Genomic DNA, 18,997 nt, shown 5'->3' on the forward strand with positions numbered 1-18,997 from the left:
AGTCTGTGGAACCTGGGTTGTTCCAATCTAACCACTTCTCCTGAGGCTCCCTACTCCACTGAACTTCTGAGATCTCCATCCTAGTGCTTTCTGTCTTCCCTGGTTCTTTTTAGGGAAGACTTCTGGCTCTTGCTACCCATAAACACAGGACTGTACATATTATTCCAACATGTGGAGTGTTACTGGTTAGTTTTAATTCTCAGAGCCAAGAGAAAAGGAATATCACTTGAAATGAAACCAATAAATGCCACTCCTTTCCCCACTGCCAGTTAGCTAACTGGCTGAATTAAATTGCAGTTCCTTATATTCAGCTGAAATCTCTGGAATCCAAGCCTACATCAAAGAACTGCCTATATCAAAGTTCCCTTTAAATACATAATAAAAATGGGTCATCTATCAATGCAGATCAAGGATCCAGGAGCCATGTCCTTTCCAATAGAAGAGTTACCCCTACAGATATTGAGTTCGTTAAACATGTTCAGAATTCAAGTCCATATGGATATAAATTAGGTCATTATTGCTAAATCATGTGGTGATGGCAATAGTAGATCTAGAGTAGAGTATGGCTTTCATTCCGTAAGTCAAAATGTCTCTCACTTGCTGCAGATATGTTCATGGCAGGGCAAAATTAAATACATATTCTATGTAAAATCAGCATGAGTTCTTATTCTCCGATGGTGGATCAATCAACGCAAATTACTAAACAAAGCAAACCCTCATGTACATTAAACTCTCCCCATAATTGTGACTTATCAAAACTCCATGGCCACTGTAGATAATTCTAAATCAACCTATAAAAACAAGTTTTGTCCATATTATTTATAAAAATACCATGAAAAATGTTCTATAAAGAAGCTTTTGTCTCTAACTTTTGTTTCACAGAAATGATAAAAAGCAAAGGTGGCTGTGTTACTTTAAAATTTTAAAGGAAACAGAATGGCCCAAGACTTATATGTGAACAGAAAAATCCATTACATAAAAAATTTATCAGAGACTAAACTACATGAAGAGTTGGCACTGTCCTATAAAATTATTATGATTTATAGTTGGGAAGGAGAGTATTATTAGAAACAACCATCTTTAACCACCACAATGAAATTCTGAGTAAAAAGCTAGCTTCAACATTCCCCAAATAGGTATGCATTCATTACATGACCGAAGAAAATTATTTAGGACATGAAAAATGAAGCAAAAACTTCTAAGGCAAATCAAAGAATATGCTTTTAGAGTTGTTACAAAATAGGAATGGTCAGATGGTGTTTTCAGAAATGTCTTGGGAATAAAGAAATAAGCTAAAAGCCCTAAAAGCCAAACAACTTAAAAGGAACAAATACAAGCAATTAAGTCCACTCCAATAATAAAGAAAGAAGCTGTTTTTATACCACCCGGTCCCTTAATAGGAAGTCAAAAAGAAAAATAGAATTCCTTCAAATCACAAGGGTTTCAGAGATGTAGAGTACAAACAGCATTGTCCTCAAGTAAATTAAAACACATTTACCCACTGTAGTTGCAAGTTTGGAGATTGCTTGAATTACAGGGGTCTTTCATTGCTTCAATTACACAAATATATAATCTTGAACATAACCTATTTTTTAAAAAAGGAACTATCTGGGGGCAGCTGGGTAGCTCAGTGGATTGAGAGCCAGGCCTAGAGACGGGAGGTCCTAGGTTCAAATCCGGCCTCAGCCACTTCCTAGCTGTGTGACCCTGGGCAAGTCACTTGACCCCCATTGCCTACCCTTACCACTCTTCTGCCTTGGAGCCAATACACAGTATTGACTCCAAGACGGAAGGTAAGGGTTTAAAAAAAAAAAAGGAACTATCACAAGTATAATAAGAAAGAAAATTCACCTTAAAAACATTAATAACTGAGAAATTCCATAGGAATTGTTTATAAAAGCAGCTTCTATTTTCAAATGTTACCTCAAGAGAACAAACATCAAATTATATGGTCATAATAATTTAAACATCTAATTTTGTGGGAACAACAATTTAGTATAACCATCTTCCCTCTACACATTTTTCTTTTTCCAGAATACCTATTTTTAATCATTGTGACACAGGTACAGACTGTTAAAGACAAATAAACAAACAAACAAAACAACCTGTCTCTACCTAGAATAGCCTAAAAAAGCAGCAAAAAGATGTAAATGGAAGTTTCCATATCTAAAAAAGGAGATTGCCCCAAACTATGTCACATTCCACAAACAATAACCAAAGAATAGATTTTATACATAAGGAGTTGGGCATACATAAGGATGCTGGAGCATCAATCATTTCAAATGCCAGCATATACTCTTTTTGTCAACCTGATCATCAATTTCACTTGCCCTCAGAATTTGTTTCTTCAATGGAAGATCACATTCAAAGTAAAAGTAAGCTAATTTGGGAGTTTTGGTTCATCTATGTGGCTTCACTTGTATAAGGAACTCACCAGGAGGAAACACTCCTATCAACGAGTAAGAAAATCTTCTCTGAAGCTTAGAGAGTTTCCTATGGTCCTAGAGTCCCAGTCATGTGTTAGAGGCAAGCAAGCGTAACTTAAAGCATTTTCCGAATCTGGGATAGTCCTCCACCCACTTGACCACAATGTTTCAGAACAAATATAAAATGTTTAATTGATTTTAATTTGAAAAGAAAATAATTTAATAAAATACAATTTAGCAAAAACATACTTATTTCAAAGCAATTGAGAGACCAGGAGAAGAGATATAAGAAGAGAATTGCACAGGAATAGGAGAATGAAATTGAAAAAGTGAAATCAAAGGAGGGATTAAAGTGAAAAAGGAGTTTTTGAGGCGAGTATATACACTTCTTATTCTTGTATCAACTAGCTAAAGAAATAGTTTTTTTAAATGTTAGTTATCAATAAACCTTTAGTTTTTCTCTCCTTTCCTTCTTAAAAATCAACTTCATTGGGGAAATATTCATTTCCCTCTTCTCCCCACAGAGCAATCCATTTTAACAAATGGCTTCTCTCAATGAAACATAAGGCCACATTAAAAAAATTAAAAAAAAAAAATTGCCTCCAGAAAGAGAATCCCCACTTCATCAAATCAATCTTTATTATATATATATAAGTAATAGGCAAGTAATTTAGAATATTTAAGTCAGGCAGGTTTAAAACATCGCACTTCATTTATTATACCCAACGCTTCAAAATGAGGAAAAGGAGACTTAAATCAATTTCAATCCAGCCCTGCAGATAATTGTGCCATAAATGCCATGTACTCAAAGCAAAAAAAAAAGTGCTTTAATCTTGAGATTAAAAGGCAAAACACTCCAAAAGTACACTTTCTAACAATCTTTGAACACAAAAATGTATTTTCACGTGAAAAAGAAATCTTGCCTTCCACAAATAAAAATGAACCTATTAATCTACTACCTGCATTGTATCAATTTGTCCACTTGAAAAGCAATGATGTTGCAGCGATCCATTAACATTTTCTTGTACATTAGTGCCAAAGGACATGAAAGTGAAAAGACTAGTTTGTAGTTATAAAAATAGTTTATTCTTTTAAAACTGAACTCTTAAAGTGCTTGAAATGGGGACGAAATCTATAATCTATAACATCAGCTCCAGATTCTTTATACGAATTATAATATAAACACTTAAGAATCCTTTTATTAGCCAGATAATACCACAAATCTGAACTTTGATAAATAAAAGTTATAGAAACTATGTAAAAACTAGTATTACCTTGCCTCATTAGCATTAACTGATGTTCATGTCTAGCAGCTTCCATTTCTGCTTCTAGTTTCTCTTTGGCTTCTCTAATATTTCTGTCAACCTGCTCCCGCTGTTGCTTTTCCATTTCATCCAGTGCCTTCCAACGTGATGCATACTCAAATTCAAATGTCCCAGGCTGAGCAAACCGGGGAGGCTGTTCTCTCTCCCTAAAATAAAATTACGTTTAAAAACATACATAGGCTTAAGTAAACGGTTGCAGTATCAAAATGATTTCCTCAAATATCCTAGTTCTGATTTTAATTGAAATTCATTTATATGAAAGTTCTCAAAATTTTCATTGATTTTGGCTTTCTACAAATTGGATTTTTGAACTTGAAACAGATTTTTCTATAAAAACGAGGTCAGAAATGTAAATCAGAATTTTAAACTGGCCAATATACCTAATTAATCATATCAAACTGAAGCATAACAGATCTCTAATACCTAAATTGAACAAGAACCTCTATCCACTGGATATGCATTGCCCATTTAAATTATTGAACAGGAACACATGAATAATAAAGTAAAATATGGATTCAGTTGGCATTCTGGAAGCTGAAAATTCCTATTAACTGGCACATCAATATGAAAAATGATATCCATAATGACCATAAAACATCCTATTATTCTGAAGTGAATAAGAATCAAATGAAGATTAAAGTATCATCAATATAGTTTGCATTACATGTATTTAATCCTCTAATTCTTGATGTAGCAGTCCACCCCTAGCTATGGGCAAGGGAAACAGCATGTACAGAGGAGCTTAGAAGAGAGCATGCTCAGTCTTGCGCATGGCTAGGAAAGCCTCTGACCCTTGACCCCAGCTTCCCCAAGGTGAGGCAGGAAAACAGGTTTCTTTGTGCTCACCTGGCTAAGAGAAACCACACCTATACCTTGTCATTAACCAATGATAATCATCCCTATGTACTGTGTATATTTGCATATCAAAGAGATTAAATACAGGGCCACAGCAAGCTCCGCCTTCTCTTCCTCTCTTGGATCTCAGCTCTCACTGATGTCTGTCCTTGCTGGAGCTTGGCCTCTGGCCAAGCTCCATCTTTAATTCCTTTCCTTATCTACCTCTCCCACCTGGAACCTGGCTTTTGGCCAGGCACTCTCTTTTCTCTATCATGTCTCCGACCTGTGTGGTGTTAATTGTGGATCTCAAGATGGACCATGCCTCTGCGACATCCTAAAGATAGGGGTTATGCTGTAGCCCTATTATAATCAATAAGGCCTGGTTTCTGACTCATTTCTGCAACCTCGTATCTATAACTTGGCTCCACCATGCCCCTCGGGGTATCCAAAACTTCTATCCTTTTTCTATCTTCCTACCTTGAGGCTTCTCGTGGGTTCAGGGAGCCTCACTTTGAAAATTTGGCAGACCAAATTGGTAACATATATAATTTCATATTAACCAAATACAAACTATAACACTATAATGAAAAAATCATTAGTTGCCTTTTTTTCAACTTGCTTACTTATGATACTGTTGGGTCTTTTGCATTAGTTTCTCTGGTAGTCCATCCTCATCATCAAATTGTTCCATGGGCTCCACAATGACTGGCCGAGGAGTTCTGAGGGAAACATTTTTTTAAAACAATTAATTTAAGGTACTTAAAATAAACTTTGAAAAATTTAATTTGTTTTATGGAAATTTTCATTTTAACATTTATTCTAGTATCTTAGAAGCACCATGTTAAAAAAAGGACAAATCCTGTTCAAATTTATATGGGCACTAAAATTTTCAAGTTGGATTAGAAATTTGTTTTTATAACAATCATAAGTTTTTATATTGATGTTAGATATTTATCTTTATAATTAGGATATATATTCTTTTCTCATGTGTCCAAACCTACCATAACTTATTTTGTTACACTACTTCACAGCTCACGGATGAAATTCATAGTGGCAAAAAAAAAAATTCCATTTATAGCTGGCTGATCTTACTGTATATAATTATTCACATTAATAGTAATAACAAACTTCCTCATATGTAATGCAAAAAAAATTTATTTGAGGTAACTGACACTAAGTGGGTCACCAGAAAGCCATATTTATTATTATATATTCTTCCATATTCCTACTTCAACTCCCCAATTCCCAAACTAGTCTCAAAATATATTTAATAATAGTTGTTTCGAGTAATACCTCCATATCCTTCCTGGTCTAAAATTTTATATGTTCCAGCATCAAACCTATGGGACAAAATGAGGCAATCTCCAAAACAAACCAATGAATCTTGTATATAGCAAGAAAAGTAAACAACACCTAAGTAGTAATAATTCTATCACCTCTGTCTACAAAATTCTCACTGTTTTGGATCCAAACGTATGTCACATATTTAGTATCAGATCCTTTACTTTATCATTTGATCTATCCCCTAACCTTGCAATAGGAAAGTCTTTTCCTCCTTCCTCATAAAAAAACACTTGCTCCCAAGATTCAGAATTCAAGGTATAACTATTAGCTAACTCAAATGCACTGAACATTAAAAGTGGCTTTTGGGGGCAGCTGGGCATTGAAAGTCAGGCCTAGACACAGGAGGTGCTGGGTTCAAATTTGGCCTCAGACATTTCCTAGCTTTACGTCCCTAGATAAGTCATTTAATCCTCATTTCCCAACTCTTATCACCCTTCGGCCTTGGAACAAACACAGAGAATTGATTCCAATACAGAGGACAGGGTTAAAAAAAAAAGGCTTTTGGGGGTACGTAACCTAGGAGCCCTAAATACCATAGTCAGCAAACATTTATTAAGCACCTACCATGTTCAAGGAATTGTACTAGTAAAGCACATTTAAGTTGGAAAAAGGACTCATTTCCAAACAACTAAATTTTAAATCACTTTCTTCAAAAAGAATTCCAGCTTTCCGCAACAGCATCTGAGACACTTGTCAAATGCTTTTTCAAAACCTAGACCAATTATATTGATAGCATCTCTATTTCCTACTTGCTAGGTAATGCTTTTCCTTGAAAGCCTTAATCAAGTAGTTTCAAGATCTGGATCCTTTGGCAATTTGGAATTATGCCCAAAGGGTGCTAAAAGACTGTCTGTCCTTTGATCTGGCCATACCACTGCTGGGTTTATAGCAAGGAAAAAGACTTATACAAAAATATTTATAGCTGGTGCTCTGTATGGTGGCAAAAAAAAAAGGAAAATGAAGGTATGCCCTTCAATTGCAGAATGGCCGAAGAAATTGTGGTATGTGTTGGTGATGGAATACTACTGCACTAAAAAAAAAAATAATAATGAACTAGAAGAATTCCACCTCCAGGAATTGACGCAGAGTGAATGGAGCAGAACCAGGAGAACCTTATATACAGAGACAGATGCACTGTGGCACAAGCAAATGTAAAGGACTTCTCTACTATCAGCAATGCAATGATCCAGGACAATTCTGAGAGACTGATAGAAAGAACACTATCCACATCCAGAGAAAGAACTGTGGGAGTAGAAACACAGAAGAAAAACAATGGCTTGATCACGTGGGTCGATAGGGATATGATTGGGGATGTAGACTCTAAAGGATCACCCTAATGCACATATTAATAATATAGAAATAGGTCTTGATCAATGACACATGTAAAACCCAGGGGAATTGCACGTTGGCTACAGGAGTGGGAAGAAAGAACATGAATCACGTAACCATGGAAAAATATTCTAAATTAATTAAATAAAAATTTAAGACAAAAAATCTGGATCCTTTTGTGAAATCCTACAATATTTACTCATACGACTCATTTATCAGTTTGTACAATTTCTTTGCATTATTACTTATTTTGAGTAATATGTCCTATTTGTACTTTTACTTTTTTAAAAAAATGTTAATTTCGGGGGCAGTTGGATAGCTCAGTGGAATGAGAGCCAGACCTAGAGACAGGAGGTCCTGGGTTCAAATCTGACCTCAAACACTTCCTAGCTATATGACCCTGGGCAAGTCACTTCAACCTCATTGCCTAGCTCTTACCACTCTTCTGCCTTGGAACCAATACACAGTATTGATTCCAAGATGGAAGGTAAGGGTTTAAAAAAAAAATGTTAATTTCCCCCAACAAGGTGGCATAGTAGACAATGCTAGACTTGGAACTCAATCCCATTTACTAGCAGTGTGACTCAGGGAAAGTCATTTAACACATTTAACAGCCTGTTTCCTCATCTGTAAAATAAGGAAAAAACTAATAGCACCTTATTTCATGGGTAGTTTTGAGGGTGAACTTCGCAAACCTGCAAGTGCTTTGTTATTAATTCAATTTTTAGGAAATATTTATAATCAAGAAAATAATATAGTGACTGAGCAAACAAGAACAATATTTACATGTAGGTTAAAAGTTGGGGGAAAAAAGGGCAATTCATCATTAAAAGGTAAATTAGCCTAACAATAAAATTAACAAATATCCCAGTTGAAAAATCCGTAACAAAAACATAAGACAAAAGGCAAAGAAGTTCAAGATATCTGGAAAACTTTTAAACATAGACTGAAGAAAATAACAGAATGAAAATTTGGATAGATCTAGAACTGTTTAAAAGCCTGAAAAGACTAAGTACTACTGAATACAAATAAATAGAGAAAAATTCCTTCCCCTCAAAACTCCTCAGGCCAGTCTATTTTTACTTTAGTGCAATTTTATCATGTAGGTGGTGAAAGGATAGTGCTGGACCTAGAATCAAAAAGACCCAAGTTAAAAATTGGCCTCAAACAGCTTACTAGCTATGTGATCCTGGGATAGTCACTTAACCCTGTTTGCCTCAGTTTCCTCACTTAGGTTGGACATATCTGGAAAACTATTAAACAACAGCAATTATGCAGGGTGAGTTAAATCAATAATCAAACTCGTTTGTTATGTTAAAATATTTTAAATGTTCAATCCTAAAAATCTAATTTCCAGTCAGCAAGTTATAAATGCAATAGCTGACACTCAGCCTTACCATTTCAAATTATAAGTAAAAAGCTATACTAAAGACCTAGAAGGGGCAAAAATGAGAATTATCATGTTTATTTCTTCACTCTGCATATTTTGTCCTTGCATCTGCTAAGGACACCAATAAATACAAAATTCTCTTTTCTCCTTCCTCATAAACTGTTCTTGTAGGTTCCAAGACTCAGGCTAGTATCAGAAGCATTCTTAATACACTACATTGTCTGTTTAAATGGTTTTTGTTGGCTAACCTAGGACACCTAAATAGTTTTCAATTGAAAAAAGAACTCAGTTTCAAATAATCAACTTACATTCTTTTTTAAACTGGTATTTTCAGAACGGATTTCAATTTTGATCACCTTTTCAAGGTATCAAAATACTATAAGTGTGTGATGGTATGTTTGAGATAAGAAAAATAAACTTATATACAACAGAAAAGTAAAAGCTAGGTTCAAAGAACAGAAGGTCATAATACATTAAAGAAGCACAAAACTGAACCAAGTTAGATAATGGCTTTCAAAAATAATTTGGTCACTTTAAATTTTAAAAACTGATAGAATATATATGTATATGTATGGAATATATCCAGAATAATGGGGATGCATACAATATGGGAAAAAAAGATTTATCAGATACAGTATGTGATAGGAATATGTATCAGATCTATAAAAGGGAATCTATAGAGTAACAAGAAATAAAGAAAAATGATTAAGGGTGTCCATATGGCACATAGGATTGAGGTAGATAGAAACATTAGGAAAGAAGGTAAAGAATAATAAAAAAGAGGAGAAAAACTTATACATCTTAAGAGGAACATAGAATGAAACAGAGAGTAGAATCCAGAGTGCAAAGGAAGTACTCCCAAGTATCCCTTTCCCTCCAAAGGTTAGGTGAATTATAATGGGTTTGAGTTCCTAAGTATTCCAACCCCACCTCATTCAGCCTTCTCTGGCTGAAGAGGGAAAGGATCAAATGAAAGGAAAAAATGAAATAAGGTGAAAATACCTCATCAAAGCCAGGTTGAACGGGATAAAGGATACTTAACCTAGAAAGAAAAGGCAAGCTAAGGCCTGATGGTGAACTCGAGATGCAGAAAGGAACCTACATTTTTGATCTGAACACTGTGAGAATCTGGTTTTACCTATAATTAATTGTTACAACTATTTTGCTATTCTTATTTTTTCCAAATGGAAGGGGAGGAAAGGAATAAAATTATAAAAATAAAAGACAAAAGAAAGGACAATACCTACCTGCCACTTAAAAAATATACAAACTAAATTGTTCTTAAATCAAAGAAAGAATATGGTTAGGCTGAAGAAATAAACTTTGAAATCATAACCAATCTGTTGGAACTAACTACTGAGAAAGCACAATCTTCTTTCCTGGAGGCTAGAATCATAAAATCTAGATAAAGCTAGAGGAAATATAGTACAATCCTCTCTTTTTCCAAAGGAAACTAAAGCCTTTGAAGATTAGATGATATGCTCAAGGTGGCAAAAATTTTAACTGTCAAGAGGTGGATTGGTGGATAGGAACACAGGACAGCACTTTTTACTGTACCTTACTGACTCTTCCAAATTCCTACCATCTGCCACTGGAAGCAGAGGATTAATGCTGATGACTTCTTGACTTATCTTCAAGTTTTATGATTCCTAAACTTTAGAAACAAAGGAAACCACCTATCTATAAATTTACCATAGTACAATCATTTAATATTCTAAAAGCTATAGAAAATAGCTTGCCATTCATTGCTTCAGGGCTATAATGAATTCTGTACAATGAAAAAATAAAGCAATTGCTCTACAGCATGCACAAAAACCTTCAGAGAAAAACCAATGCTATCACAACCTTTAAAGTTTAATACTAGTAAGCAGTTTTACTGTTTAATGTAGAGTTAAACATGGTCTCACACAAACTGTACAAAAAGACCTTCATGCTTACACAGTTGTAAAAATTCTCTATAGATTTTGGACATTTAATAATACTATTTGTTGTGATTTTAAAAAACTTTTAAAATAAACTTAAACAAGTACCAGTATTTCCATGTACAAAACAGAAAGGATTGTGTGGAAAAGTGAATTTCTATTACATGCAACCTTTTTTGAAGTACAAAGTAAAATCAACACGAATGCCTTTCTATTTGAGTTTGACACTACTCTTCTGCATCAATACTTATACTCTAGTTCCTGATCCTGTCATTGCTATAAAGTAGAATTTCTAATGTCAAATAGTAATGGTGACAGGCCTTTGTAGTTTCTCCTAACACTACACATAGGGAAAATGATTTTTTTTCTATTGGATATATTGAATGAGTTGTATCCAATATTGAACTTGAGGAAGAAAGCAGATTTTATTGATTGTTAGAAATTACAGAATTCTTTTAATTACCCAAAGTTTCTTTCATGAACTAAAAATCAACTTCTAATACCAGCATTTTTCTGGTAATTATTTTTAGCTCTATAAGGATGATATAAAGGCATATAATTGACCTGAGCTGACAAGTACATATTACAAAAAAATAAAATTATAAAAAGTACAAAGGGTATTATAAAAGTTTGTACAAAAAAGATGGGGCAGTCAAGTAGAAAGAATAAGGGGGAAAAAGTTCCTTGAACTCTTCTCATACCCTTTTTCAATTCTCTCTATAAAATCTCTCTCCAATCTATATATTCTCTAATCTATGTGACTACAACTGTAAGCCAGCCTAGATCAGCCCCCCCCCAAACCTCTTTCCTGTTAAGAGTAATCTTTGGGATGTGTGTATGTATGTCTTTTTCTGATGATATCACTGTTGATAGAAAAGTATAATTATCTTTAACTTCTGTTCCACACTGCCAATAATCTGGTCCCAACCTTTCTGACCTTCATACTTCAGCTACATTCAATTCTACCTCTAAATCTAAACCAATTCTCAACATTTAACAAGTTTTTCCTTGAATATACATACTATCCCCCATGCCTAGAATAGAACCCTATTTCCAAAATCTCAAACTCTACATGTTAAGAAATAAAATGCTTTTCTTCTTCCTTCAAGGACCAACTCATAGGCCACCTTAAAGGTTATATGAAACCGTTACCTAATCCTCGTAGTACAGAGCTCCTAAAATTTTTAGGTCCGAGATACCTTTAGACAGGCCAGTAAAGGCTCTGGACACTTTCTCAAGATATTTTTAAATGCATAAAATAATAGGATCACAAATGAAACCAATTATATTGAAAAAAAAATTCAAGCATGTTTTCAAAAACAAATTCATATTCCTCCCCAAAGTTAAGAAACCCTTGCCTTAAGTAAAAATATTATATAATCACTGGAAAGGGACTCAAAGGTCATTTAATCCATCCTGTTTGTGCTAAGTTTTCTCTCACATAGCATTTCTTTTTTTTAATTAAAACCCTTACCTTCCATCTGTATTGACTCCAAGGCGGAAGAGTGGTAAGGGCTAGGCAATGGGGGTCAAGTGACTTGCCCAGGGTCACACAGCTGGGATGTGTCTGAGGTCACATAGCATTTCTTAAAGAGTATTTTGAATCCTTTTTTCTGCACAACTTGAAATTGGCCTTAAATCAAAATATTTGTGTATGCATATATAATTAAAAACTATTAATTCTAGTCACGTAGCTATGATGATTTTTATGATCACAATATAGGACAATATTTTAATAACCCGATGTGTTTTCAATAATTTTATGAGCTGTTAGACATAACCAAAATTTTAACTTTAATTATGTTTTTATTTATTCACTCAAAAAAATATACTGAGTACTGACTGTGTAGGTCAATGCAAAGATGATACAAAGATATAGAAGACCTGTAGAAGTCACTGTCAACATGGAGTTTTAGAGATCTAAGATTTGAAGGTAGATTAATTAACATAAAAGAGAACATTAACTTACGTGGTTAGCAAGAATGCTCCATCACCACATCTTTCAAGGGCCTTTCGTGCTGGAGGTTTTGCAGCAAATTCTACAAACCCCTTTCCTGTAGCTCGTCCACGATCATCCACTACTACAACAGCTTTCTCCACAGGACCAAACTGAGAAAATGCTTGTTCTAGAAGCTCATTAGAAACCACAGGTGAAAGGTTCTTGACAGTTAAGGCAGCTCCATGAGTAGCAAATCGGATTCGAAGTGGTCTACTTTTCAAAATAGTGCCATCCAGTTCTGCTTTGGCAATTTCAGCCAGAGTTCTAGACTCCTTTTGGAGAGGAAAAAAGAGAATTTACAAATGATTGTATACATTCCCAAATCCAGTCATTTTGAAAGGGCAACATTAAAAAATTATATTGTCTATACAACCCATCCCTATATGATTCAATATTATTTGCTTGATACAGAGGATAATTTGAAGAGTATCTAATTCACATCATTCTTTTCCTATTCACTTTTCTGTATAGCATTTCTATACCTCTAGCCTATAAAATGCACAATGAAAGCATTTTCCTTAAAAATCATACAAATTATCACCTCCAAGACTGAGCAATTTTAAAGAAATATGCAAACACAAAAGTAGTACAAATAACCAATCTTTTCAAGAAAACCTACATTTTAGCACTTCTTTATTCAATCTATTTCCTAAGGCAATTCACTTTCTAGTATTAGTACATACCTAATTTCTACAGTTTTAACATTAGTTGCTTAATTATCCCTATAGACTGATCAAAAATAGTTTTGTTTGATTATAGCCAAAGGCACAAACTACTTGACTGCCAACAAAAAAGTTTGAATTACATTAAAATAACTTGAATAAACAGTACAACTTGGAACTAGCTCTGGTTAAGTTAATCAGGTCAAAATTAGATTTTTAAACTATTCAAGAATCTAGTAAATTTGATTCAAAATATCTGGGTATCTCTTCAAAAACATGCTAAATATATGGGTTGTTTCTCTTTAAATGGTACCATTCCCAAAAAAGAAATAGTCCATTCTTTCCCAACAAAAGAAAAATTTCAAGGTTAAGATCTTAAAAATGATTTCCACAAATCCCAAAACCCTACCACAAAAATGACTGGCAACGAAGTAGCTCAGCAGACTGAGAGCCAGACCTGACCTTAGATACTTCTTGTGTGACCTGGGAGAGTCAGTCAATGCCCGCTACTTAGCCCATAACCACTTTTCTGCCTTGGAACCAATTCACTATAATGATTCTAAAATTGATGGTAAGGGTTAAAAAAAAAATTAAAAAAAAAAAGGCTGGCAGGGCCAGGAACATAACCTACCAAAAATTATTTCATATAAGTATAGAATCTGGATGTGAAAGGGAACTTAAGAAATAATCTACTCTAACATCTTCATTCTACTTCCATTATTAACACTTTCCAAGATTAGGCATAGAGAATAGGAATACTTAAGGAACTTCCACTGGGATCATTACTTAAGAGGTAGAAAACCATTAGAGGCCTTCAAGTCTAATCCTTTCATTTTACATTACATATGAGGAACTGAAGCAAAGAGAAGTTAAATGGCTTGCTCAGTCACAGAAGTATTAACTAATGGTTTTAAAACCCAGCTCTTTCAGACTCCAAATCTACATAACTATTCCACTACACATCATGCTACTTCTCATCAAACATAATAATTCTATCTTATAAAATCATTTGTATTTCTCTCATACCATCCTTTTGCTGTAATTGAGTTTGATGCTAAGTAGGTGAACACAATCCACTATACAAAAAACTACTTTTCTTATTACATTATCAAAATACAAGATAGTTAACATAGTCTGTTAATTCATACAAGCATTCTTCAATTAATAAGGTAATTAAGTTTCTAAAAAGTCCAATTTAGTTATTTTCTCAATGACTTTCAAAATAAAAATGGGGCCATATTCTCAAAGGAAAAATAGCCATTTCTTAAAATAGCATCCATCTCTCCCCCAAATTACACCAGTCACTTCCCCAACCACTGGCAACTACATGCTATAGCTGGATCTACTTATTTTTCAACAAAATAATTCAAATGACAGACCCTTTTTAAACTTATGAGCCTATGAAATAAATAACATCTTTTTTTGTTTTAAGTGGCTTTTAGGAGTAGATTCTGAAGTATAAAAAAACATGGGAAGGCAGGAACAGTGTGACAAAAAGTTATACTAATTCTATGGCTGCTATAGTTGCTCTCTCATTTGTCCTCTCCCAATATCCAGGGGAATTGAAAGAATAGTAGTAGCAATAGGTCTGATTCAATGTAACTAGGGAACAGGCAACAATGGGAGGGTAGAGAAATAAGAGAAAGTTTTTCTATATCTATTCATCTAAACAAATTTTTTAAAGGAAAAAAGATGATTTCTATTGCAGTGGAAAATATCATAAGCTCCACATTTCAAAAGAAGTGGAAATCAAGAGAGTGATAAAGGGAGGCAAAGGGACAAAGGGATCATGAAATGCTTGGTATCTTGTCTTCAAATAGTTCATGTGTCCAATTCTGTATGTTGTACAACAAAATGAGTGGTAAAGGAGTTTCAATTTTTTAAAATTCCCCCAAAGCATTCCATTTTCCCAAAGTTCTAATGTAAATATAAAAAGTGGAGAGGTTTTGATTTGTTCACATTATATAAAAGCAGGCTAATACATTGATTCTTAATTTAGTTACTAAAGTACTTTTAACAATTTATATCAGATACTAAGCTGAGTTTTAAAATTTCACTCCAATTAGAATATAATAGATAACTGACTCCTATTTTGATACACTTGTTTGAAAGTATAACATTTAAATATATACAGGGCATGTAAGTTTCATCATATAATTACTATATACCACACATTCTCAATCTGTTGCATTGTCACTGCTTTTAGCAGCTATTAGAACCACAAGGTAGTACCCAATTCAAGATTAATAAAATACTTTTTTGACAATGATAGATTTTCTAAAGGCCAACCTATGAAAATACTGGGAAAACATAATATCTTGTTTTAAAATTTTCTTCAATACGAAAACTCTGATATAGAAAATGTATCATGTTCAGCAAACTTTGAAATTAAAAAATTATATGCTACAGATCTAGTATTGATAATTTAGTCACCATACTTAAAAGCAACAGAAGGTCCTCCTCAAATCAAAAGAGCAATTTTCTATGTTAAGAAATGGACAGAGGTGGCTAGGTGGCTCAGTGGATTGGGCCAAGTGCTGAGACTGGAGGTTCTGGGTTCAAAAGTAACCCCAAACACTTCCTAGCTGTCTGGATGAGCAAGCCACTTAACCCCTATTGCCTAGCTCTTACTGCTCTTCTGCCTTGGAACCAATGCACAAAATTGATTCCAAGACAAAGGCAGTTTTTTTTTTTAATGGACAAAAATTAAAATTTTCGAATGCTAATCAATTCTGTGACAAGTGACCAGAAGATTTAAGATGAAACACACTTGGGGGCAGCTGGGTAGCTCAGTGGATTGAGAGCCTGGCCTAGAGATGGGAGGTCCTATGTTCAAATGTGGCCTCAGACACTTCCCAGCTGTGTGACCCTGAGCAAGTCACTTAACCCCCATTGCCTAGCCCTTAACACTCTTCAGCCTTGGAACCAATACATGGTATTGATTTTAAGGCGGAAGGTAAGGGTTTAAAAAAACAAACCAAAAAAAAAAGATGAAACACTTCTCAATTTCCTGAGAAATGGTGAAATCTCGGCGTGAAACAAAACAAACCTGTTCAGACCAGGATAATGTATAAATTTATTTTGCTTAATTGCACTTTGTGAACGTGTAGTCTGGGGAGTATTAGTATCTCGGACAATGGTGGAAGTGATAGTCATATAAAACATTAATAAAATCTTTTTAAATTGGTGAATCCTATCAAGATTCACTCTTCACATCACCACATCATTCCTCAAGCCTGTAATGTATTACACAGTATCACGGTCTAAATCTTTAGAAATTTAAATCCGCATTTGTACCAGCTTATGGCGAAAACTACTGGAGATCTGGGTGAATAGTTGTTTGTTAAACTAGCATACATCACTCCCAAAATTAACCACACCAACGACTTCCCCCAACCCATGGCAATTCCCAGCGTATCCACAGGACTACTGTTCAACACTACATATGCTGTTTATGATTAACTTCTAAGAAAACCTTTTGAGGAGAGACGCTTTCATCCTATGAGCCAATGAAATAACGTTCCTTGGTCATTTCAATAACAGTTCTAACGGTCACATAGAAAGGTGTTTTAATTGGAAACATTGAAATCGGCCTTTTACTCTTAAAGACTGGATCTTAGTGTGACTCTTACTCAAAAGAGAGAAGATACCTTCTCCAGTCCCTCACCCCACCAAAGGGCTTTATTCCGGTCAACCCGTCCTGAGGCAGTTTTCTCCATCACAAAGAAAGCCTGGCCTGAGGCGCCTCCTGCAGGGCAACCAGAGCAAAGGCGCTCCCTCGGGGGTGGGGTGGAAAAGCGAAATCTAGAAGTGACTGAAAATGGGTTTTTAAATATCGGGAAGGCTGGCTGCAGGGGTACTTGAGCCCGAGGCTAACAGTCAAGCACAGGGGAGCCCGATGTGGGAAGGGCTGGGGGAGCCCGACAGGCCCGGAAGAGGCGAGGCGAGCCGAGCCGCTGCGCCGCACGCGGCTGGTAACGTAGGGACGGCCATGGCGCCGGCCCCTGGGGACCCCTGGGGAAGTGGGGGATGGGGAACGCGCGCGAGTGACTGTGGCGAGGCCGCCGGAGGGCCCAGGTCAGTCTCTCTCTCTCTCACCAGACGTATGAAGCCAAAGCCGCGATCCCGGTTAATGAAGACCTCGCTAGGCTCTCCGTAGCGCTCGAAAAGCCGCTTGAAGTCCTCTTCAGTGATGTCCGTGGGGAGGTTTCCCACAAAAAGGCGGCAGCGCTGCGTGTAGGTTTTCTCTCCCGGCTTCAGGAAGCTCTTAATGTCGATGGTGAAACCCATCTCTTCCTCTTGGTGGTCCTCCTGAGGTGCCGAGGGGGGCGGAGCCTGCTCCCCGGCCAGAGCGAGCGCCATGGCAGCTGCAGCGGCCGTCTCGCTTTCCCCTGCCGCCGACTCCAAGGCCCTCAAGCGGGCCGGATTCTTCTCAATCCGCACTTGCTTCAGATTTCCTCGCAACATGATCGCTCCCCTAAATTTGCTATAAGTCAAGGGGGGGGGGGGGGGGAAGTTGTCCGTAGGATGGGAGAGGAAGCCGGGCAAGTTGATAAACTGAACCAGACGCCTCACTCCTGCTTCACACACCCAAACCGCGGCAACAGCGCTTTCAAAATGGCGCTGCCAAAAGCTGCAGCTAGTTGTAACGTTGCCGAGCCCAAGCCCCGCCCCCGCCGTGTGCTGCGGCGCCGCACCCTCCGCGCCTGCGCACCTCTGACCCTGGCCCGAACTTTGCAAGAATGTTTCATTTTGATCGACACCGAGAAGCCTCTTTGTGCACATGCGCAACCCTGTGACTGCCTTAATTTCCCTAATTGGGGAAGAGAAATTGGTTGGGCAGGCCTCGCGACACTTTACGACAGATTTAGAAGAAAAATGAAAGTTTGTCGTTGTAAGCTGTGTCAGAACACGAGTGGATGGGAGATGGGTTTATTGTTTGATCAACCATATTCATATCCAAATTTCCATACACAGTGTAAGGTTTGCTTTAATGGCTACGTATAGCTATAATAGTATACTTGCTAATAGGAATTCGTGTTTACGTAGCACTCTGAGGCCCAGTAGTGCAGACATTAGTACCTCCATTTTACAGATGAAGAAACTGAGGCCCATGCACTTGCCAACTGTGTGACCCTGGGCAAGTTACTTAACTCCCACGCCTAGCCCTTATTGTTCTTCTGATTTAGAACCAATACATAGTATTGATTATAAGACAGGGGACAAAAGTTTAAAATTAAATGAAAATAATAGCTAGTATTTTTTTTAAGGCTTAAGGTTTGCAAAGCATTTAACAAATACCTGATTTGAGCCTCACAACAATGCTAGAAGATAAGTTTTATTATCCTCACTACAAATTAGAAAACTGAGGGGGAGGTTAATTGATATGACTTCATGGCTCCAAGTCCATCCCTTTATCTACTTCAACACCTATCAGTGGAAAAACTTCTCATGTCTTAGGAATAATGTATAAGAGGTCTGGAAGGGTAGGAGGGGACTAGATTAGGAAGGGTTTGGAACATTAAGTAAGATTTCCTATTTGATTCTGGAGACAATAGGAAGCCACTGGAGTTTACTGATTAGAATGCTCATGGTGATCAGACTAATGCTTTAGGAAAATCATGTTAGTGGCTTAATAGAAGATGGGTTGAAGTAGGGGAAAACTTGAAGCAGGAAGAATCACCAGCAGGCTATTAAACAAGAATACAGGTCTGGGATGATAGGGACCTGCCTTTACAGAGGTGGTAGTGTCAGAGGAGAGAA

At 36.2% G+C, this 18,997-nt stretch overlaps 1 protein-coding gene across 1 annotated transcript in view; it reads right to left on the reverse strand.

The window, feature by feature from the left end:
* PSPC1 (paraspeckle component 1) overlaps window positions 1-17,950 on the reverse strand; it is a 54,599-nt gene extending 36,649 nt beyond the window's left edge. Inside the window, exons 1-4 of the mRNA XM_001374768.4 lie at window positions 17,333-17,950; window positions 12,543-12,844; window positions 5,212-5,307; window positions 3,701-3,897 (exon numbers count right to left, since the gene is read on the reverse strand). Of these exons, the coding sequence (XP_001374805.3) occupies window positions 3,701-3,897; window positions 5,212-5,307; window positions 12,543-12,844; window positions 17,333-17,701 (964 nt within the window). The 5' untranslated portion in view covers window positions 17,702-17,950. The remainder of the gene's footprint in view (window positions 1-3,700; window positions 3,898-5,211; window positions 5,308-12,542; window positions 12,845-17,332) is intronic.
* Between the last annotated feature and the right edge of the window lie 1,047 nt (window positions 17,951-18,997).

The sequence above is a fragment of the Monodelphis domestica genome, chromosome 4 (assembly GCF_027887165.1).
Source record: "Monodelphis domestica isolate mMonDom1 chromosome 4, mMonDom1.pri, whole genome shotgun sequence".
Taxonomy (NCBI): Eukaryota; Metazoa; Chordata; class Mammalia; order Didelphimorphia; family Didelphidae; genus Monodelphis; species Monodelphis domestica.